Source organism: Acipenser ruthenus, chromosome 1, assembly GCF_902713425.1.
Source record: "Acipenser ruthenus chromosome 1, fAciRut3.2 maternal haplotype, whole genome shotgun sequence".
NCBI classification, from domain to species: domain Eukaryota; kingdom Metazoa; phylum Chordata; class Actinopteri; order Acipenseriformes; family Acipenseridae; genus Acipenser; species Acipenser ruthenus.
Window position 1 is genome coordinate 67,598,079 of NC_081189.1, and position 24,256 is coordinate 67,622,334.

General features: G+C 35.9%; 1 protein-coding gene across 1 annotated transcript; it reads right to left on the bottom strand.

Moving 5' to 3' along the window:
- Positions 1–358: 358 nt before the first annotated feature.
- On the bottom strand, positions 359–24,207 carry LOC117421051 (broad substrate specificity ATP-binding cassette transporter ABCG2-like). The gene is made up of 16 exons (XM_059028066.1): positions 24,016–24,207; positions 22,511–22,722; positions 13,427–13,486; positions 12,826–12,940; positions 12,063–12,215; positions 11,510–11,667; positions 9,993–10,144; positions 9,495–9,596; positions 8,278–8,528; positions 6,290–6,372; positions 5,791–5,880; positions 5,116–5,240; positions 4,554–4,708; positions 3,707–3,796; positions 3,475–3,584; positions 359–2,844 (listed from the first exon to the last, which is right to left on the bottom strand). The coding sequence occupies exons 2-16, from the start codon at positions 22,702–22,704 to the stop codon at positions 2,697–2,699; spliced, it is 1,986 nt and encodes a 661-aa protein (XP_058884049.1). The 5' UTR covers positions 22,705–22,722; positions 24,016–24,207; the 3' UTR covers positions 359–2,696.
- Positions 24,208–24,256: the final 49 nt, after the last annotated feature.

Genomic DNA, 24,256 nt, shown 5'->3' on the forward strand with positions numbered 1-24,256 from the left:
GGGTAAAACTCTATAAGCTTTCCCGTGGAAATCAGAAAAGTTTTAACAGGCGGTGTGCAATTAAGGCAGATATATTTTGCTTTGCAGTTGCACCCAGCAAAGGCACAGAACATGACAACAGTGCAGACTGGCAAAAGCAGAAATGAAAAATGATGGTGCACTAGGCTCATGAATATGCTTGCAGCGAGAGCAAAACAAAGTTTTCATTTTTAGTTAACTAGCAAGTATTTTCTTTTTCCTTTTCATTGTGTAATTCTCAGCAATGCTTTTTTTTATTATTATTTTGCTTTTCACTCTCCAAGCTGATGCAGAACCCACTTTTTTAGGACAGAATTCAATGTTTTTAATTTTTTTTAACTTGTTGTTTTTTAGGGACTTTTTGGTTTAGAAGTAAACAAATCAACTATTAATGGTACCAACAAGCAATATGAGGGAATGATGAAAACAGAGTTTATTACATATAATGGTTGACATAGTACAGTAGCAATGGTCAGTTAATACCCTTTTTTAATTGTGTAGTAATTTATGAACCTTTGATTGACATTGCCCCATGTCTCATTTCCCAATGTTTTGAACTAAATATTTCTGTGCATGGTATGGTTTTATTTTCTTCAAATGTTGTAACCATACTATTGGTTTTAAATGTATTGTTTTCAACCAAGATCATATGTCCTGTGTGGTAAAATTATAACAGTTATGTTTTGTTTTGTTATTTTTAGACCAAAAGGAAAACCATAACTTTATCACAAACCTAAACGGGACATGTTCATAATTCATTTTCTAGAAGCTGTTTATAGACTTTTCAGAGCAGCAATAGGTTGTAGAGCAAGATCTAAACCAATGTAATTTCTAAAGCGGAACTCAAAAACAAATAGTAATGCATTCATTAGAATTGTATTGAGATCATAAGAATGTTTTGCGAGTTCTATCAGCATTTGAAACGGCTGACTAATTAAACAACTGTCTGGAACAGTTTCCTGCATCCAAAAAATTTGTTTAACCTGTCAAAACCTATTTAAAATAACTGCCTCTACAGTTAAAGATGTTTGTATATGGTCCAGGAGTTCTAGAAAAAAAATTATATTGCATAAGTACTATACTTTGTCATGTTACAGTTTTTATGCACATACATTGAAGGTACATTACATCTTTTAGTTTTGTAGTTTAAAACATCATATATTGTAAATGTAAAAACTCTTTTTTGGTCAGTTAATATAAATGTTACCATGTATTATTTCTTGCATTAGAACAGCACATAGAAATACTAATAGTTTATGAAAGCAAAATTGCCTTGATCAACCTTTTTGCAAAGCATCAACATTTTAAAGTGAGTTTGTTGTTTTGTGTCTGTTTGCTAATACAACGTTATGTGTATTGCACTGTTTTTATGTGCCAAACTATTCCTTATAGACACATTGTTTATATATGCCTGTAATGTTGTGTAACTTTTAACAAACTTCATTTTGGAGTGCATCTAGTTTCATGGGATATCCATGTCTGTTTGACACAATGTGTGCCATACCTTCAAGTATGGTATTTTGTAGTCATTTTTTTATGAAGACATTTTACATTGTGATTTGTATTATTGAGATTATAAAGTTATAGGAAAGAAATCCACTTTTTATTATTTGTAGCATTGGACAAACAATGAATGGTAAAGCTTCTCACTTTTTCACTTATTCTCTTGGTTATTAGGAAAGTTCATTATATGTGGTGTTAGTCTTCCACTAGGTGATTTAGAATATGTAGGCTGTTAAATCTAAGCACTTTACTTCCTAATAAAGACTCTTTCCTGTACAAATAATTTGCTTCAGTCTTTTATGTGTTAATACTGTCCACTTTGTGATTTGAACCAACTTTAGTAAAAAACCACCTCCCCATTTCTGTGTATCTTCTTTTCAATCTGAGGATCTCTATTATGCTCAGCTCTCTATTAGATGGTTTTACTGTATTCTTTTGGTGATGATTCCACTGTACCAGACATTAGTACAATGACCCAGAACTTGGCGTTGCTGCAGAATTGTACACATGTGAGAATAAACACAAGTGAGATGTTTTTGTTCACATATGAGACAAAGAAGCATCCTTTTGGTGAATCACAGTATCATACTGTTGACTTCTTTAAATTTCCGCTCACACCTGTAGATTTTTTAATTTTCTGAAAGCTAGTTTTTGTATATCATGTTTTATCCAGTAAAAAGTCTTCAAATCTTGTATCACTATCACTGTTACATTCATTAACACAAAAATACTCTTTCAACAGTATCAAACTCATGTTTTATAACATGTTTGCATGTGTGTGTTACTGGGCCCAAACCTAAATTCAAAGAAAAGTGGGGATCCAGCACAAAAAAAGTTAAAAAAAAAACAAACGCTGCCCTAATTATATTTTACTATCCTCCCAAAACCACACATAAACTTGGGAGTTTTTTTTTTTCTCCACAAAAGGGTAAACAATATAGTGTTAAAATTAACATTTAAAGTAAACTATGCTGTCTCATTTTACAGGTAACATGTTAGGTCTAGCTAACAAAGTGTAAACAATTATCTTTAACCATTAAAAAAAACAAAAACAAAACAAACAAAAAAAAAAACAGTAAATTGTTAATATAGTAAAATCTAAACTATCAACAATGATTTAATGAAGGAGTGAACCTAAAACAGACAAAAAACAATTATAATAACATACGCCATGTTTATGAGAACTTCTTCATAAAGCGGAGTTTTAAATATGCAATTGCCAGGAAGATTAGGGTCATTATTGCCAAAGCTAAGTGGTTCTCCCACAGACCCCATTCTGTTGCTTCAATGCCTTGCCTCTGCAAGAACTGTTCCCCAGTACACCTGGAATTGAAACAAAGGCATCAAGTTCCATATATGAATCAAAATAAATTAACAAGCTAAGAACCAATAGATGCCCAGCACAAGAAAACAGGCTGCAGAGACAATGTTGTTGGTGCAATCAAGTCAGTAGCTATGAAAAGGAATTTTAAAACGTTACCTGACTGCAGTATATACAGCAACAACAATTACTTCCATGTCAGGAATGAACAGAACCAGTTCATAGATTGTGTTTTACTTTTTTCTCTGTCTACAAATGGAGCTGCATCATCATAGTACAAATACAAATGACACAACGTATGACGTCATTCATCAGTTTTTATTTGCGTAAACGTAAGTGTTGTTAAGACCAATGGTTTGATGATTTAAATATATATATATTTTATTACTCTTCATGTCTGCTCTCAACATGTATTTGGTTTGAGTTGTTGGTGTTTTCAAAGAAAATTCCATTTTGAAATAGCAGTACGGTTTAAAATTCATGTGATTTTAATGTCTGGTCATTCTGTGTTGGGAAATGAGTCAGTACAGTATATAACATCAAAGATTTCTACAAATACGTAGTGAACCTTCCACAGTGTAGCACATGCAGGTAATGTAACATGCAATTTTATATGAAAACACATTACTTACATTACAAATGGGGAAGACACGCTGCAGTTGATATTATCTCCAGGGGGCACTGATGATGTGGAAGAATTTTTACAGAAATCAAGTCCAACAAACTCGTTCACTTGCAAAGCCTAGCAGAAGAACATTGCACAGGTTAATAACGTTGGTGGGGGGGCACAGTCCCACCAGAACACTTCACTTAGTCATCATAACTATAAAAACTTGTGCTGCTGACAAAACCATCAGAACTCACAGTCAGTCCGTAGCGAGGGATGCTTAAGTATTTAAACCAGGCCAGCCAGTTCATAATACTTGGCAGATTGACAAGCAGGCCAGAGAAAATCTGAGAAAAACAAACATAACAGAAGCTACATTGAGTTACACCATGCACAATATGCCTGCGTATACTGAGCAGAGCCACTTACACAATTCAGAGACTTGTGTCGTGGACTGATCATGTTGACTAATATCCACTGAAGGAGAAGCTGAATCAAAACGATACCTCTCTAGAAGTGAATGAGGTATTAATCAAATAACCCCATAAACCCTTAAAGATATTGTAGTTTAGGTAAATCTCACCTGTCAACCATTTCCATTCACTGTGTACATGTAGGTCTCTCACATGTTCAGTTTTGAAAGAAGCACTTGTTATAGCAAACATGTATTATATCTGACACTGAGCCAGGTTAAAAATAGCTTACATTTTGTGTGCCTTACGTTCATGTAGTCTGTTTATGTTTGACTTCATAGGTCATTTCACTTCAGCATGTCGCTGACTGCAAAGGACATGTCAAAAAAGGGGTTGAATGGATAGGCCAATTCTCCTCACCAGATTAGAAATACAAGACTAGCTAAAAGTAAGACATGAAACCAAGTATAGTACCAGATATCAATTACAAAATGAAAAATTGCTATTATGTATTTTTTTTTCTTTTTTAAACTGCAGAGATAAATGTAGTGATTGGAAGAGCACACACGGAAAGGTTTATGGATTCATAGCCATAAGCACTTCAGTTGTTCAAACATATGATTACGCCTTTGTAACAACAACTAGAATGGCTCTGCTGTTGGATAAAATGAGGAAAAACACAGACGCTCACCATCATGAAAACAAAGCTGATGGTCATGAAGATATTGGCCACCGCCACCACACTCTGGTCTGCAGAGATGGCCAATGTCATCGCTGTGGCAGTGTAAGACACCAGAGTGATGGTAAACATGAAGATGAAGAAGGCAGATACAGTGTTCTTTAAACCTGGAGAAAGTGACCGGAGCAGGTAAATGTACTGCTCTTACTACAGCAACAAACAATAGCAGAACCAATGGCATTCACATTGCCTTGGCAAAATACACAACAGTTAACAAACTTTGATGAGGTTAAATAAGTTACACAGAATCCTACTAGAAGTAATATGAGTCAGGCTGCAGATGAAGGGAGAGAGATGTCTATTCTTTTTTATGCATTGGGTGCTCTGGGGCTTTATCTCCACAAGTTGGAATTCAAGTGCTCTAATCTAGAGGAGGCTTGACCTTTAGATGTTATTGTGATAAGATCTTCCTTGTGTTCCATATTCAATCCGTCTCCAAGTATTCTCTAAAATGGTATATTGGGCTCATTACATATGAAAAACATATGAAATGACCAGAAAAGCCGCTGCTTACCTATCATGAAGTAGACAACGCATGTGAAGAATATTGATGGTACTGTCCTTAGAGTTAGTATATCTGCCATTATTTTTGAGAGAAAATATACTGACAGTCTGTAATATCCACTGATGTATTCATGTCTGAGAAAGAGAACGAGAAAGAGATAATAGTTCATATGACACACATTCCATAGGCCAGTCAACCGCATTAAAGTGTTTTTTGTATAGAATAATTTATTTAAAAGTGAAAGAATCGATGTAACCCAGACTAAATTCTGCTCTAGAGCCACAGAACTTTTTAATTAAAAAATGTTTTTTTTGTTTGTTTTTTTGTCACAAGCAATCAACTAAAATGTATATATTTGAAATATATTTATACATTCAGCTTGCCAATATTGTATGTAGCGTATTACCAACTCAGTGGTGCTGTTGCGGTAGTTTAATGTTAAATTGAGAACACAATTACAAAATGATTAAAAAAACAAAACAAAAAACAGTAAAACAGTGAAAAGGAAATAAATAAGAATACTGTACTTATCATTTTTAATACAGAACATCATTAACAAAATCGTACTGTACTGTAACAGAATACCTAAAAACCAGAGTGATCCAAGTTTTTTCTCTGGGTTTCCAAATACGGAAAGTGCACAAACCATCTACAGTTTCGGTAGCGGGGTCATTTCACACTCACATAAAGATTTTCCTCTCTGTAATGAAGAGCTCAGCCGCAGAGACAGTGCTGAAACACTGATTGGTAACAACAAAGAATAACGCGCCGACTCTGTAAAACACAGTAAGATTTATTTATTAGATTTTTTAATATTCAGAGCCCATCATCAGCAGTGGTTTCTAAATGCTGTTGACTGTTATCTTCTGGCGTGTGCTATTCTTTAATGTGGGTTTTGATTTCTTGGTTGCAGATGCAGTCTGGAATACAGATACTTAGACTAGCTAAGTTCCTTCTATCATGTCCCTTTTAGACTCTGTCTTGTTACTGTAAATCACTGCATTTACCCATTTTACACCGCACTACAGCTAATTGCTCTTGCCTTACGACAAAGTCAGTCACATGGCATGTCACATGGTTCAATCCATTAGCATAACACATTTGAAGCTGTTTGCCATCATAAGTTACTGCAAACCAGTAATGGGTTGACTGGATAAAAAAAACAAAACAAAAGTTTACTAACCTGTTCTGGATCCCGCTTTCATCGTCCTTAATTCCAAAGAATATAGCACCCACAATAAGAGCTAGGAAAACAGTGACACCAATCTGACACGAAAAAATGTTGTGTTAGTATATGTACATAATATTTGAATGAACATGAGTGTTGGAATGTTTAATGAATTTTATTTGCTGAAAAAAAATACATTTCAGCACTGCAGTGCAGTAGATACAACTTAGATGTCAAACTAAAACCTATATGTCAAATGGCCTTACAAAATTAAGAAAAGAAACACTGTTTTGTACATTTGAATGAGTTTTACTTAGTTAATATGTAATATATAAAACCTGGCATCTTTTTGGTACACTCATGCTCATTTAATAAGTTTGTTACTTATGGCAAACACAACTATTTTTGTACAGAATACACAAACAACGTTGTTTAAATATTCAAATACTCAGTAATTTTCATGGCCATTTCAGATCGCTTACAGGTTTAAAATTGCACCTACCCTAACCTTATAGCAGCCTTTAACAAATATAAAAATACAATGATAACTTTAAGAAATGCTAACACTGCATAAACATGACCAGTTACAGTGTCTTTATCACATTTATTGTTATATGGGTAACAATGCCTTTATTAAAATGTAATCCTAGTGCTGGCTTCAAAAAAAAAAAATGATGACCCACATAATTACCTTTTTTTACAGTAATTATACAAGGACAAATAAGTACCAGAATTGTACTGAACCAACTCCCTAGGAGAAGTAAACCCCACATGTACTACTGCCAGTCAATGCCCATCATACTAAAGACAAATACCCAGTTCTACTCATGTGCCAGCAATTGCTCTCAGCCAAGAAAATAACAGACTCTGTCCTAAAATGTTACATTAAATGAATAATGTTTTCAGTTAGATGATAAATCCATCACATAAAAGCCAATTTAAGAGAATGCCATTTCAAATAAGCAAGTTTTTAGTCTATATTTAAAAACATCCAATGTCATATGTTTATATGGCCCCAAAGGTTAAAAATGTAATTAACTTCAGTGTTTAAAAACCCAAAGTCTGGTTCCAAAGGTGAAAGGATAATTTGTGAAGGTCAGCTGCATTAAACCTCATCAGCAGGATTTTCTCATGTGGCAGTTCAGCAAGGGTCATAAGGGCATCATGTGATGGTCTACAAGAATGCCAGGGCTCTACCAGTCTTCCTGAGATATGATATCATTTAAAATGCAAGGTCACAGCAGCCAAAGCTGCTTAACTGGGGGATTACGTAGATTATTTGGGACCGATTAGAAGCTAATATTTCTTAAAGCGAGTCCCCTTTACTGCATTTTATTGACGTTAATGACTAATAAGGCTAAGTATTAACACAGCAAAGTGGATTGCTGAAATAAAAAGTCTGCAGTTGAAACTCAGATTACTCTAAGTCACTTATGTCGGTAAGCACTGTCATAAGGTCACTACTTGTTACTGGTGTAATCATATATGCATAATTGTAATGCCCTTTTCTTCATATGTCTTTTGTTGGATATAAGTAGATCATAATGGCATCCTTCAAAACATAAAATGGATCTAGTCCACAGTCTGAAACTCTAAGACAAAAAATTGGTACAAAATGCCAACACACAAATATATTTTAGGTTGTAATGACTTTGCTCAAAGCTATATTTGATGATATGTCAAGGCATACATTCAAACCCTTTTAATATTACTTTAAAAAGGACTGACCAGGACTGTATCAGGAATTTACCAATAACATTGCAAAATAAGCATTGAATGACAGAAGTCTTGATACTACAAATATGCCTGTTTTGCTTTGGAAGTTGGAATCTAGTACTACCCATACCATATTGATTACAATAGTGTTCATTATTGAAAACAATGTGATATCAAGTGGGGTGTTGAATGTGATTGAAGACAAACTAGAAACTAAATTTAGCAAAGTTTAGCTGAGGAGCTGTGGAAAAAAAGGAAAACATCTAGCAATGTAATTCTGTAATTACCTGAGCAACTGAGGTCTGGGGGTTTAACATAAGATTCCTGAATGTCCTTTTTGACACCCACTTGAGCTGGTGGAAGAAAGACGTTGAATAGGTGATCTTCCTGGATATCGGCCTGGTATTGTACAGTTTTCCTTGGGCGATCTTTTCCAGATCTGCTTTGGTGTTCTCGTAGTACGTGGAGTTGCAGTACGCCTCTGCCAGCTGACCCTCAATATTCTGAAAGCTAGCCTTGCGCTCCACAGAGTCCAAATCTATAAGAAGAATACAAACCAGAAGATACGTGCAACATCATACTGATGACAGTCAATCAATCTTCTACATTCACTGACTGTTTCATTTTCTACTGACGAAAAAAAAAATAGAAAATAAAATGTTCTGACACAGGATGATACAAAATAATTCTAAAAGCCAGCCTAGAACAGTGGCTAAGTAGTTCATCTTAGCTTAGTTGCTTACTTACCTCGCAAAACTACATTGTATTAAAAACCACAGGCAACTTTTCTTATAATCTACCATTCTGTCAAGTGAAATCATTTATTACAGTGAGGGCAGACAAAAAGGTCATAGGTTCAATTTGCAGCCAAGGTTAGTTAGCCGTGACACAAGTTTAAAACAAGAGGCTGGATACTTGCCTTGTGGGAACATATTTATTGATTCTCTAAGTTTTTATGTGGTGCTTGTAGAAAATGACATAATTATAGAAAATCTGGCCCTTGACTCAATCAGTTTGCTTGATGAGAGAACATGGCTGTTTATAAAAGATAAGACTGAAAAGCTTGGCATCCTCCGAGCCCATATAAATATATATATATATATATATATATATATATATATATATATATATATATATATATATATATAACCCCAAAAACAACATTTATGGAATAAAAAATAAAAAATAAGTTTTGTTAGGGACTGTTTTGAATAATAGAACCAGTTCATTACATGTTTTAGTTCATTCTTATTTTCAAATCACTAAAAGAAAGTCCAGGTCAGTGAGATTTTAACTTCATGATTGTCTATAATATAGAGGGGTTACAGGGTTTATAGCCATGCAGAATGTGCAATTCTATACAAAAATACAGCGTCCAAATCCTGTAATGGATTTGTGATTTCCATTTTTCCCCCCAGGTCTTGCAAAAAGCTGTTTTGTTTAAAACTGAGAATCGTCAGAAAAAAATAATAATAAATTACAAAAAAAAAAAAAAAAATGATACCTTCCATTTCATTAATTTTGTTCATTATCACAGCGGTTGAATCTCCATTGATGACATCCAGAAAGAAATCTGCAGGGTTGTTGTACGGGTCACATGTATATCCTGCACATCCAAACAGTACAATAAAAACACATGTACAGTTAACTTGTAAATACACAAATGTAATTTAGAGAATGTGCTAAATTGCGATTTAATGTGTTTTAATTAGTTTGCTTAGTATATCATTTTCTATCAGTCTTGAGATCCCACAAGTGTGTAATTTTCTTTTTTATTCATTATCTGATAATAGCAGTGGAACCAGGAGTCACCTCACTAACCTTGTCTGACTAACCTAATTTGAAATAATAAAACCCTGCGTTTTATGTTTATGCATTTTTATACTGATTTTTTAAGTATCAGTTATGAATGATCTGTTCCATGTTCTTTCTTGAACTGCATGACACTGTCACTGATCCTCAGAGCTGTGAAAGCACCATGGTAAAATAAATGAGTTCTTACCGATATTTTTAAAATAGTCCAGTGCATTCTGAGCAGGTCCATGGTAAACAAGGTTTCCACTGGACAGCAGTGTCAGGCTGTCAAAAAGCCGATAGATGGAATACCTGGGCTGATGGATGGACAAAATGATTGTTCGTCCACTATTGGACATCCTAAAGACACCAAATGAAAAAATGAATTACTTTAACAGCTGTTAATGTGTGTCTGCGAAGCGAAACCTTTACCTCCCAAAGTTCTTGCAGCATGTTCTGCAATATGGTAACTCTTTCAGATTTCTTGAAACCTTAAGTACTTTCATCAATATTCTCATAGATGACGTATTGTTCTGATCTGCATTCAATAAAAATGTGAAAAGCATACATGAAATTAGCTATAAAAAAACACTTTCACACATACAGTATTGTGACAATGCTTCACATTCATCTTCAGCTAGCCACAGGACCCTTTCTCAGTACCCGCCATACACAGACACCACTGTTAACAGTGAAGTACAGCAGCACAACTTACACTTCCTTCTGTGATGCGTCTTGCTTGAACCAGAATGGTACTTAAGCATAACAGTGAAAAGGTTTACAGAGTATTTAAATGAATATTCTTTTTTTATTAATATAACTTATGAAAGACATTATAAAGAAAATATATTTAAAACACGCATTTCATTACTTTGTATGAGAAGATCTTGCAATTTTGAAGGTAATTCATCCATAACAGAAACTACTGTATGTAAAGTTGACAAACGTTAGTGGAATTCCCACAGTGGGGTCACATTTGTTTCTTATATACAAACAAAACATTGCAGCAGTAATAATAAAGTAAACATATTAATGAATTCATTTCTATAGCTATGTTTGTTGGAAATATGATATATATTTGTGTTCATGGTCTGCTTTGCAGTTTTGAGTTTCATGTTTTGATATCAGTGAAGTGGACAACCATAGATTTGGTTATATCTATTTATGTACAGTAGAGGGCGCGGGAGAGCAGGAGATTGCTGAGTGCAATACAGTATTTCATTGGTATTTTCAGTATCATGCTACAACTAGAAATGTTTCGTGAACAAAAATAAAGCATCCCCAGGAAAGGAATCTATAATCAAATGGTTTGTAAACATAAACTAAAATGGATATGGGAAAATGTTGCCAGTGGCTAAAACAAGGTGACAGGAAGTTCATAGTAAATTACCGATACAGAACCTCTCTCCCAACACATTTACTTCAAGTATAAAATGTGTCTAATAAATGTATGTATTTCTTTTAGTGCAGATACTTACAATTAAGTGTCTTGTAGTAACGGATGAAGAACAACACATTTAGCATGTAGTGTTTATATAACTCTACAAATATGAAGTCAAGGGTCTGGAATATGAGGCTTTTGATAGTGGTGCAGCGGCAGTCATATTAGGTCAAAGGTCAAATTAAAGGGTATGGTTTTTAGTATATTAGCATTTTTAAAAGGAGGCAGCGGATTTGCAGAAACATAAGGTTCTTCACAGGGATGCTTAATGCTACTCATTGTACTTTTTTAGCAGCAGCAGGACAGAATTAGCAGTACTGGCATCCAGCCCAGTGGTAGGCTCATCCAGAAACAGCACAGGGGGGTCGATTATGAGCTCCATGCCGATGTTGGTCCTCTTTCTTTCACCACCAGACACTCCGCGGATCAACTGAGTCCCGACCTGCAACAGAGAAGAAACTCAATGAAGCAATAAAACATCAGGTACTGTAAAACTGAAGGATAATAACTTTAATAAAATCATTAATAAAATATTAAAAGACATTCAATTATTTTTTTTTTTTCTACTGAACTACAAAACTTCTTTAGTTGTATTCATAGTAAAGTTATTACACTGTGGCTTTTCTTAATATAGTTTTCACTGAGAAAGCCACTTTAGTTTAGGCACCATTCGCATTAGCTGAAAAACACAAGTCGTGTTTTGAAGAAAGCACAAAGCTAAGGCAAAGGCTTATATTAGTTTAAAGTTGCAGGAAGGAAATATTATTTCTGAAAATGTTCCTTTGCACTTGCTTTAAACAGCACTGAACACACCTTACATGCAGGGTAATAGCATACCTTTGAGTCTGCAACTTTGGTCAGTCCTAACTCTTTGATGACCTGGTTGACCTTGGCCTCCTTTTCCCTCTCACTCACTGTCTTTGGTAGGCGAAGAGCTGCAGAGAACTGGAAATTCTCTCTCACTGTAAGTGTTCCCATTACAACATCATCCTAGTAAATAAAAATGTAACAGAGGGTAAATTCAGAAACACAGGTGTGCAATGAGGGAGGCAGACTGATGGGTGAACAGAGGGGTGGGGGTTGTACAAAGAAGGCCAAAGAATGTGACATCTGCATATTTATTCATTTAAAGGACTTCTGTTTGTTCTGTGGCAAAGAATTGAATCATAATCCCATGCTAAATCAACAAGTTTAGGAGAATTTCTCATCAGCTAAAGAAAGCATGTATTTGTCGGTCAAAAATTGGAAGTGTAAGGCATCAGAGTGTAAAGCATACTACTATGGAGCACAATCAGGTAGAGATTGTTTCGTGTGTACTGCATTATGACCTGATTGAAGTAAACCCTGCACTGCTAGTGGACACAATGAGGAACAACATTTCATCAAACTATCTCTGCTCCAGAATAAAAAAAAAAGCACATTCATAATAACTGCACCAAATGGTATAATGTTGGCGTCTTCACTGAAATAACAAATGACTATAAGTATTTTTAAGGTAGTCATGCATGGTCGATTGAGCATGGGATTTCCCACATGAGATTTTACTTTTTCCCTAAATAAGTGAGAATCACAATACTCTCCCAGCAGTAATTTCTCACACCTGAACCACATAGCCTGAGATGCATTTGAAGTTGGGTGGCTGAGGGGCTCCGTCAATGAGGATCTCTCCAGACAGACCAGCAGGGTCCTTCCTAGCTGCCAGGATATCCAGGAATCTGAAAAACAACAAATAAAGACAATATAGAAAATCACTTTTAACCCCAGAGCCGCAGCAGGGCTGTGCTGACTGGTAATGGTATTCGTTGATGCCGGTGAATGTAACATTTGATCCTCTTCAATTTTGTTTGTTCTGTAATCTCTTCTAAAAGACTTGAAAACAAGGCTGTCCAGGTATATTTCAAGCGTGTACATTTGTGTGTTTTGTAGGGTTGTATTGTAGCTAGTAAAGGATATCTCATATACTACTTTACATCACTTCCATGACACTTTTACTGTAGGTGCAGACTGTGGGCCTAATTCACAAAAGGACTGTTTTAAGGAATGTTTTTTGAAAGAGTTTATAAACGGTGGCATAATAGTTTCATGAACTGCAATTCAGTTAATAAAAATGGGATTTAAAACGTTTTGTGACTAGGGCCTGTAATAGTAACATGTATTAGAATGTGATTATGGTTTCTAGCCACAGTAACAAAGACACTTACGAAGACTTTCCACTTCCTGTGGCTCCCAGGATAGAGTTTAGGCCTGGTCTCATTATCCCACTGAAAAAACGAACAACAAAACATTGGTCCTGTAAATCAGTGTGCATAATCTATTAGTCATCTTTATAGTTTAAAGTCCAACGATTTGTTGAGCTTCTGAGATATGTTTCTGTTTAACAGAAGAGAAAGACACAAATAAAGATAATAATAATAATAATAATAATAATAATAATAATAATAACACTCTGTAACACAATTTTTGTTCCTGGGTAGTAAGTGTTATTTCCTAATTGCTTATGCCTCAAAAGTATAGAAAATGGCTATTATTCCCCACAAACTTTGCTTTTGTGACCAGGACAGTGATATTTTGAAATTTACCTATTTCCAATGAGAAAACAGGCGAATTTGTGTCTTTTCGTTCACATAAAGTCAGAAAAAAACAACATATGAATCTAAATTAACATGTATTTATACTAAAGTAATACAAAAATGACTACAAAAGATTTAGAAGTGAGTAGTTTTTCGAGATTTACGATTATACTGTAAATCACTTTCACGAATCAGCCCCCAAATGTAGTCTCCCATCATGTTCTCGTTATACTGTCCTTGGTAGCGGCGTTCAAAGTCCAGTATATCCTGGTGGAAGTGCTTGCCTTGCTCCTCCGAGTACGCTCCCATGTTCTCCTTGAATTTATCAAGATGAGCATCAAGGATATGGACTTTGAGGGACATCCTACAGCCCATTGAGCCGTAGTTCTTCACCAGAGTCTCAACCAGCTCCACATAGTTTTCGGCCTTGTGATTGCCCAGGAAGCCCCGAACCACTGCGACAAAGCTGTTCCAAGCCACTTTCTCCTTACTAGTGAGCTTCTTGGGGAATTCATTGCACTCCAGGATCTTCTTTATCTGTGGTCCGACAAAGACACCGACTTTCACCTTTGCCTCAGACAGCTTAGGGAAGAAGTCTTGAAGGTACTTGAAGGCTGCCGATTCCTTATCTAGAGCTCTGACAAATTGTTTCATAAGGCCCAATTTGATGTGCAGTGGTGGCATCAGCACCTTCCAGGGGTCCACCAGTGGCTCCCACTTGACGTTGTTCCTCCCCACAGAGAACTCGGTCCGCTGTGGCCAGTCCCGCCTGTGGTAGTGCGCCTTGGTGTCCCTGCTGTCCCAAAGGCAAAGATAGCAGGGAAACTTGGTAAAACCGCCTTGGAGACCCATCAGGAATGCCACCATTTTGAAGTCTCCTATGACCTTGATGCCATCTCAGAAAAATGCAGATATGTATCCACTTAGGCAGCTGGAACTAAACTGAACTGGTGGGCTTAAGGCCCCTGTATTTATACTACTATTTATATTACTGGAAAGTTCTAGAAAGTTCTAGAAGTTACTCCAAGTTTACTCAGCACTGAATCTATCTGGAATGTTCTGGAAAATAGGTAAATTTCAAAATATCACTGTCCTGGTCACAAAAGCAAAGTTTGTGGGGAATAATAGCCATTTTCTATACTTTTGAGGCATAAGCAATTTGGAAATAACACTTACTACCCAGGAACCAAAAAAAAAAAAAAATTTGTTACACGGTGTAATAATAATAATAATAATAATAATATTTATGTTGTATAGCGCCTTTCATTAAAAGAAAATCCCAAAGCGCTTTATATTTTTTAAAAAAGACATACAATAACAGAAAAACACATAAATATACATAGAACAATACAATAAAAACTATGAATTGCAGTAAGCCAATGTATAAAAATGAGTCTTGAGGCGCGATTTAAACATGGACACAGACTCTGAGTCCCTGATAGACCTTGGGGTGTATATAACATGTGATTTGTGGATTGTGAAAACGATAGTAGGATGAGACCGCAGTGGAGAGGAATTCCAAACAATACTGAAGATGTAGCACACTTGTCTGGCTTTGCAGAGTGTACAGTATTTGCTCTAGCAGCCATAATTTGTGCCATAATTTGTGGGGTTAAGGTAGTAGTATAGATTGCTATGCACTACTACCAGGAGAGATGGCACGGAACAGCATCCCACAATTCAAGCTTCTTGTTTTTAAATAATTTAAGACAGAATTACAGCATATGTCTGCAATAGCTGTCCCTTACAGGTGTCATTATTTATATTTAATTAGCCTAATTTCCCTCCCGAGTTTAAACTGCATGGTAATATATTCTATACTTGTAATGTATCGGCATTCAATGTTTCAATGGGTTTGAATTTACTGCTGGGCCACTAAGTAGAGGCAGACTGTGTAGTACTATATTCTATACCTATAATGAAAATAAAGGGCAATCAAAAGAACTTATGCCAACAAATATGCCATTATTGACGTCTTATATGTCAGTGTCACCTTTCACCCCCCCCACCTACTCTAGCTTGTGGTCATATATTTTACATTGTACAGAAAGAAACGGCAGTTAAGCTAGCTTAATCATTTACAACACATTAGATAATGTTTGTACTGCATCTCTTTGTCAGGTTTTGCTGTTCAGTAAAAATTGAACTATCCGATGATCTCTTTGTTCTGATTCTCAAATAATAAAAAAGAAATCCAAAATTTATGAATAGGGGGCTCAGAGTTTGTCACGTGACACTAATGCTTTTCCCTGGCAGCCATATAAAAGAGATTATAACCAAGAAACCATGTATAATATTGTATAATTAACACTGTGAGAAAAAAAGCTGAAAACCTGTGTGAAAAAAGCTTTTACTTGCCTGGGAAATGTCAAGAATATTTAAAATGATCAGAATAATATTTAGCTTTTCAATTGCCCATTGTTATGAATGTTCTACCAGGATGTGGTTTCCCAGGACCACACACTGAAGGACCACACAATAAATATATATTTTAATAATTTAATTTTGCCATAAAATCAGGTCAGCCAGATGGTGATGCCCTTTATCCCTTGTGTGATCTAGCAAACCCCAATGTATAGGCATTGTGATTTTTTAACATTATTTGATGGCTTTCAACATCAGATTATTATTTTTTTTTATGTAAATCAATATTTTGAACAAAAATAGTTACAGTACAGTTACGACAGCAAATGGTGGTCTATTATATGATATGAATTCAACTGTATAAACTTGCTTATTTACATACCTTATTTTAATGTTATTGTCTTTACTAGTAAGGGGGAAAACATAAACAGGAATTAACTAGAATAAAATGATATAGGAACACACCGGCTGAGATCATAAAAGCCAACCCCCCCCCATCTCTCTCACCAAAAAATAGTTCTTACATAAAGTAGAAAATGATGTTACAAAATGCATAGTTCACTCTCTGATACACTGATCCTGCACCATAAACAAACATGTTAATCATTATGGTTTTATGACACAATCCTCTCTGCCATTGACACGCAATGATTATGGAATTGTCTGGAGCAGTGGTTTTTAGTCTTTTCATTTCAAGTACCAGTGTTTCCAGCAGGGACCACCAGGTGTACCAGTAACTATGTGCAATCTTAAACGGCTGTTGTAAAACTGGGATTTAACACATTACAACCGGTTTTCTCACTGAAAGTGTGACGGCATTATCTAATTATTTGACAAAAGTTCACTACAATCAAACACAAATTGGCTGCTTTGGTTCCCCATCAAGAACTTTGAAAGTTCACAACAAATACCTCTTCTCATAATTTCTAATTTCTCTGTGATTCAGTGGTACAAACAGATTGCTACATTACGATAGTGCGATTGAGGGAGTATTGTGGTTGAGGAATCATATCATCATAAAGAACAATGGGCTGTGCGTACCAGTGGCAAGTCTGTCACATCCCGGTACTGGTATGTGGACCACAGGTTAAAAAACAACAACAAAAAAGATATTGCTCTAAACATGTACGTATTTAGCACATAAAATGTTAATTAATGATTATACTTTTTGTAGAGCATCTCACTTATTTTCTCAGTGTCGCTTTTTTTCTTTGCTTGTTTTTATTTGTTATTCCATAAGGTTTATCTAGTGCTACCATTATAACAAACAGGACTTCAGTAGAATCATATATTCTGGTAAATACAGCCAATGTTAAAGCATCTGCACTGTGCCTTGGGAAGGGTGGCAGACAAGACCCCAGAGTAATTAGAATCACCCGGTCTATCAGAGCAAAACATCAGATCATGACATAACAGATCCCACCCACATCACCAGCTCTCTCCCTAAAAATGTGTAGTTATATAAAGTAGAACATTATGTCACACAAATACTGCATGTTAATCATTCAAAACATGTATTATTTTACAACACATTTACCTCTGCCGTTGGCACACTATCATTCTGGACTTGCCTAGGGAATAATAAAAAGGTATTGCTCTGACCTCTGAGTATGTATTTTCTAAAATGTTACACACATAGTTAATTGAAAACAATGTGTTTTATTTAAGTGACCCTACGTTTTGTACAGCAACTCACTTATAAACTTAAAGGCTTATTTATTTACTTATTAATCCATAAAGTTTATTCAGGCTATGATTATAATAAACTTTGCTATAAAAACCAGCGCTTTCTTTGAAAAAATGACAGTAGAATCATATATTCTGGTATCTGTAGCCATTACCTTATACAGACAACAGTGTTAAAATATAGACAAATAAGCAAAAACACTTCATGGGACATTCTGTTTAAATTTCAAGTATAATATATGGAAAAGAAAATATTTCCTGTGACCATGTTTTGCATCTGTTGAAGTGTGATTCACCCAGTCAGTCTGGCATTGGATTTGAATGAATACAAAATAGATTCCAATTTTTTTTTTTTTTTTTCCTACTCAGCAATGTAATGCAAAAAAAGGTATTCAACACGAGAATTCTCAAAGCATGTTGTATAAACACACATTAGTTTAACTGCAGTGCCATGTAAACAGAAAATCCTCCCCTCTTCTACCTGGGAGAAGGGTGTTGCCTAGTTACTCCACAAAGTCACTTTGCCTTTGTACTCTGAATACACATATGATAGCAAGGCCCTGATACAAAAAGCAGGAATAAAGACAGCACATAAGAAAAGCAGCTCTTTTAAAAGCAAGGTTTAAAATAAGTGGGACCGCATACAAATTTACTGTTTACAAAAATGACAAAAATGGTTTGGACAATTGACCCAAACTTCAACTTTCACATGGGTAGCATTAATGATTAAACAGGCAATTTTTATTGTTTTATAACAGTCAAAATCAATCCATTACTGACGATGTTCACTCGTGACAGCCAAAGACACACAATTGATCCAAAGAGAAGCTATTTCACCTACCAAATAAAAAACACTCAATGTCAACCTGTCTGCCACTGTGATAAATTCAAAAAATATGCAGTACTTGTGCTTTTTCAATCTGTCCACAATACTGTAAATATTTTTTTTTATTATTTGTTTATTTAGCAGACACCTTTATCCAAGCCAAACTTACAGAGACAGTGTTCGCGCTAGGGCGCGCCATTGCGCCAATGGCCCCCTGAAAAAAATGTCCTGCTGAATTTCTCTTAACGCGTCCGTATGTCCCCTTCCCAGATGAGAAGCAATACCAATATGCAGTAAATGAATGCATTTTGTATTAAAATGACATGTCTGATGACATGCTAATCTTTTTTACTTGTTTGTTTACACTTGCGTTTTCATAATTAAACTCCCGTGCTTTTATTCTCCAGTCCATTGGAATGCGCTCACACCCACCCTGGTTACAGTAAAGCCTGGACGAAAAAGACATCAGGCTTGTTAACAACAAATATATATTTGGCGCAAATATAACCTCGTATTCCTGTTACACCCGACCATTACTTCTAGAAATCTAAGTAATCCGCTTCGGCAGTGACTGTTGAAATGTAGGGTATTATATTTGTGCTTAAAAATATTGTGGAATTCATCCGCTGTTAAATTATCTATTTGCAAGTGAATGGGAGAAATTTGAATTTGTGTGTACTGCAATAGAGTTTATAGACGAAGTGCAGTAGATTTGTGAAACAAAAACCGCATCGATTAAAATAAAAAAGTAGACTACGGTAACGTTATAAAATATGTGAAATGTGTCTTTTCTATGACAAAAAATGCTAAAATAATTCAGTATGTGTTAAGCACCAACTGTCTCTTGGACATTTCGCCAGTAGGCCTATAACGGCATGATAAAAAAGAAAAAAAAAAATTATGTAATACAGTTCACGAGCATTCACGGTTTTGGTAAGTAGCATTTTCAAAACCATATCATTATGTGCAGTATTAAAATATAGCAAAAAAAAATTCTGAAATGGCAGACAACGCATTTTACTTAGTACCACTTCCCAATCTATTGCAAACTTTTATCATCTAATCAACGTTTAATCTCTAACACCAGACTGCTGTGCTGTAACTGTGCGTTCAGTGCACACATGGCTAATTTACATATTAAATATGTACTTTTAAATAGACCCTGTTGTTTAAATGTCATATAAACAATTGGGCAGTTACTGCAGTCTGTCTTTGGGATAAAAAAAATGTACATATTTTAAACTAAAAGCCTAGTCTTTAACTCATTTTATTTCCTGTGTGCGTTCATGCATGCAAGTCGATATATATATATATAATTTTCAATGACCCGATTAAAGTTTATTGTAACTTAAGTACTATTGGTTCATTTCAAAATATAGAATGTATGGCCAATCAGAAACTGAAGTATTCGCATCCTTGACCTGTTGAAAAAGAGGTCCAAAAATGTAGTGCAGCATGTGCTCCTACTGAGAGATCGTCTGGAACTGGTCAGTCGTTTGGCCAAAGACAATCTCAAATCAGCTCAGCACCAACAACAGCAGCATTACAATAAAAATGCAAGAATTCAATGTAATGCTGCTTCTTCTTCGTCAGAATCAAAAATGCCAGGAACCATATGAGGTGAATCGGGCCATAGGAAAGGTAAATTATGAAATTAAGCAACCCAATCACCGTAACAAACGCAAAATTTATCATGTCAATCTGTTAAAGCCCTGGCAGGCAAGGAAGGCCTTATTTATAACCCCAGGCAAGATAGAGGATCATTTAGGCCCCTGTCTATCTAGCACCAGAGACATTCCAATGGGGGAACAGTTACTTCCAGATCAGCAAAGAGAGCTACTTCAGTTAATTGAAAAGCTCAATTATGTTTTTTCTGACTTGCCCGGTAGAACTAACCTTGTTGAATATGCTATTATCACTCCCCCAGGTTTCACGGTGCGAGAGAGACCTTACCGGATTCCTTAAAGTCGATGAAGTGGAGTTAGCAAAGCGGTATGGGCGATGCTCGAACTTGGGGTGACTGTACCTTTCAGGAGCGAGTGGTGCAGTCTGACTGTGATAGTCGCCAAAAAGGACGGCACCAACCGCTTCTGCGTTGACTTCCATAAGGTAAACGCTATTGCCAAGTTCGATGCATACCCCATGCCTCGGGTTGACAAGCTTCTCGATAGACTGGGAACGGCTAGGTTTATTTCCACTTTGGATCTGACGAAGGGTTACTGGCAGATTCCCTTAGAGAGATAACTGCATTTTCAACTACTGAAGGGCTGTTCCACTTTAAAACCATGCCTTTTGGGCTACATGGTGCACCCGCTGCCTTTCAGAGACTGATGGACCAGGTCTTACACCCACATCGTGAGTATACAGCAGTGTATAATGATGATGTGGTTATTTACAGCTCCACCTGGAGAGAGCATTTGGCTAGGATCACGGCCATTCTTCAGTCTCTAAGGTTAGCCCGGCTGACAGCCAACTTGAGAAAATGTGCGTTTGCCAAAACAGAAACTCAATATTTGGGATTCATTATGGGAAATAGACGGGTGAAACCCATTGTCACCAAAGTCCAGGCTTTGGTGGACGCGGCAATCCCCAAAACCAAGGCTCAGGTTAGGTCTCTACTGGGGTTGGACGGTTATTACCGAAGATTCATCCCCTAGTATGCCACAGTGGTCAATCCCTTGACCTCACTAAAAAGAGCGCTCCAAATTTGATTGTGGTCAGGAAAATGTCAGGGGGCATTTGACACCGTTAAGCATAGACTCTGCCAGGCCCCCACTCTCATCACACCAGACTTCACCAAGAGATTCATCCTCCACACCGATCAGAATCTCAGAATGATGAGATGACTCAAAACCGAAAAAAAAATCTACAAAAAAAAAACTACTGTTCCTCTCAGTGCAACTGAGGCTGGAGATATAAAGGGTTTCCAGTTTTTTTTTATGTTTTAATGACATATTGTGTTGCTTTTGAACCAGGAACATAAATAGTAGAAGAATAAAAATTATGTACCAGATGATTTGGTGACAAATCAACTATAGATGTAGCCACGTTAAACATTAGTAAAATATGGGAACAAATTCATTTGGGAATATACAGTATTATACACCCGTCCAACCAATCGGATCATTCCGTTGCTGTAGGATACGTCACGATACACTACAGCTTCTGATTTCTGTAGTGTCTTAAAAGGAACTAGTTTAAGATGAAAAAAAAACAGACTACTGCAGAAAAGAGCAGAGTAAAGAATTCTGAGAAACCCAGATACTGTAGGATTGTGTTATCTTGCTTGCCTTACGTAGGGTGTGTTAAACACAAGCGTTCAGGAGGTGAACTTTTTGAATAGAGCACTGTCATGCAAAGGGTGTGACAGCAGGGATAGTATATCACCCATCACCTGCTGCCTATATGTTAGGATAAATGTTAGCATATAGGAACTGCTACCACAGAAGTCAAGAAAATAAAAAGCAAAAATGTTTTTCAAATTTCTAAAAATAAAAAAGGATAGTTTTTATATAAAGTAATAGTGCTGATTTGTTTTTAAATGCACTGAACTAAAACAAAGAAATTGTCAGGCTTATAACGTTTACCGCTTCGTACACAACACTTCAAAACAAATGATTACTTATGTATAAATTTTTTGCCTAGCCACTGTAGTGCCACTGAGGATGACTGGTAAAGGACGTTGCCTTCTGCCCCACACATTTTATTAAGAAAGAAAGGCAAATAATGAGGAGAATTCAGATTTACTCAGTTACTTCACTCACAGATATCCCAGACACGAACAATCTGGGGAACATGGTCCAAAAGTTACCTATGGCATGGTGCAAAAATACACTTACTTCAAGTCATTTAAGATTTCCTTGGTATTGGTTTTCCTTTTGCACAGAAGTCCGCTCTTGAGTTGCACCTTGTAGGAGATATTATGAAAGCTGACAGTGGCTCCTCGAGGGTGGTTGTTCTTATCCTTCCCTATGGAGCTTCCATTCATGTCGTCCGTCATTTGGATGCTGGCATGGCCAACCTTACCAGTCATTTCTGAGGGGTACACTTTCTGTTCATATTTGAGAAAAATAATCTATTACAACAGTGAATTACCGCACAATTAAAGCATGTAAACAGTACTGTTAGAAACAATAAGACATAGGTTAACACCGTAGATTTACCATTATAATATATATGTATACATGTAACTTGGAGGTCCCCGGTTCAAATCCCGGCTCACTCGCTGACTCACTGTGTGACCCTGAGCAACTCACTTAACCTCCTTGTGCTCTGTCCTTGGGGTGAGATGTTTTTGTAAGTGACTCTGCAGCTGGTGCATAGTTCACACACCCTAGTCTCTGTAAGTCGCCTTGGATAAAGGTGTCTGCTAAATAAGCAAATAATAATAACAATACTCCTGTACCTGATGAAGACACACTTGGTGTCGAAACGCATTGTTTAATTTTTGCAGCAATGTTTTAATAACAAAGACAATAAACTGATTGATTCAAAATGAAATATGGAGTGGATCACTTTCTTTAATTATAAGATGACCATATTACAAGATGTTTCTGACCAGTGTGCTACCAAACCTGTCTCTGCGGCTGTTTGACAAGAGTTTGAAAATTATACAAAAAAAACGTTTTTGTAGCAGAGACACCTGATACTACATGATAGATAGATAGATAGATAGATAGATAGATAGATAGATAGATAGATAGATAGATAGATAGATAGATAGATAGATCTTTAAAAGTAAATGCATGTCTAATGGGTGGGTTTTACCAAAGTGCAACATTTTTAACAACTTTCTATATGTACACATGTATGCATGCATGTATGATTTGTGCTGGATTTTAACATCAAATGTGTCAGGTAAATACAGTATGCTTTTGTCCATGAGATTACAAAGTACTATAATATTTGCATTGAAATTTGACCTGAGTAAAAGTAGCAAGAACCTGATGCTAAAAAGCTAAAAATCAAGAAATTCAACGATAATTCTACAATAACATTTTTTTTTTCTACAATTATAACCCTCTGAAAAGACTAAGCAAAAACTGGCATTTGCTTCTTTTTTTTCTTCATAATTAGCCTACACCATAAGTTTAATGATAATACATTACATTACAAAAATTGACACTATTTGTACCTACTTTTCATATTATTTGAAATACTGGAAAGCTTGGCAACGATCATAGCCCACAGTACTTGTTAATATATAAACTTAAAACGAATGAACCCCGTCGCCTTCTAGCATCATAAGTATATTTTAGCGTTATTCAAGCTATATTACTATATCGGTATTAAAAAAAATAAAATAAATAAATACAAATTAAAAAGTTAAATTACAGGTACTTACCAATGCCAGTAAAACGAAAGAGAGCACAGCGGTGTACGGAAGCGTTAAGTGAGGTGACTGTGAGCCACAGTTGTATTTCTGATGTGTATTTATAAGGAGGGCTGTTTTGAGCAGACTCAGAACTCATACAAGCACGTGAAGTGTACACAGCTTATTCTGACCTCAAAGTAATACTTGTAATTTACAGGCTACATTACTGACCCCCTTCCCTCCTCTCCTGCCCCCTGCCCCCGACCATTTG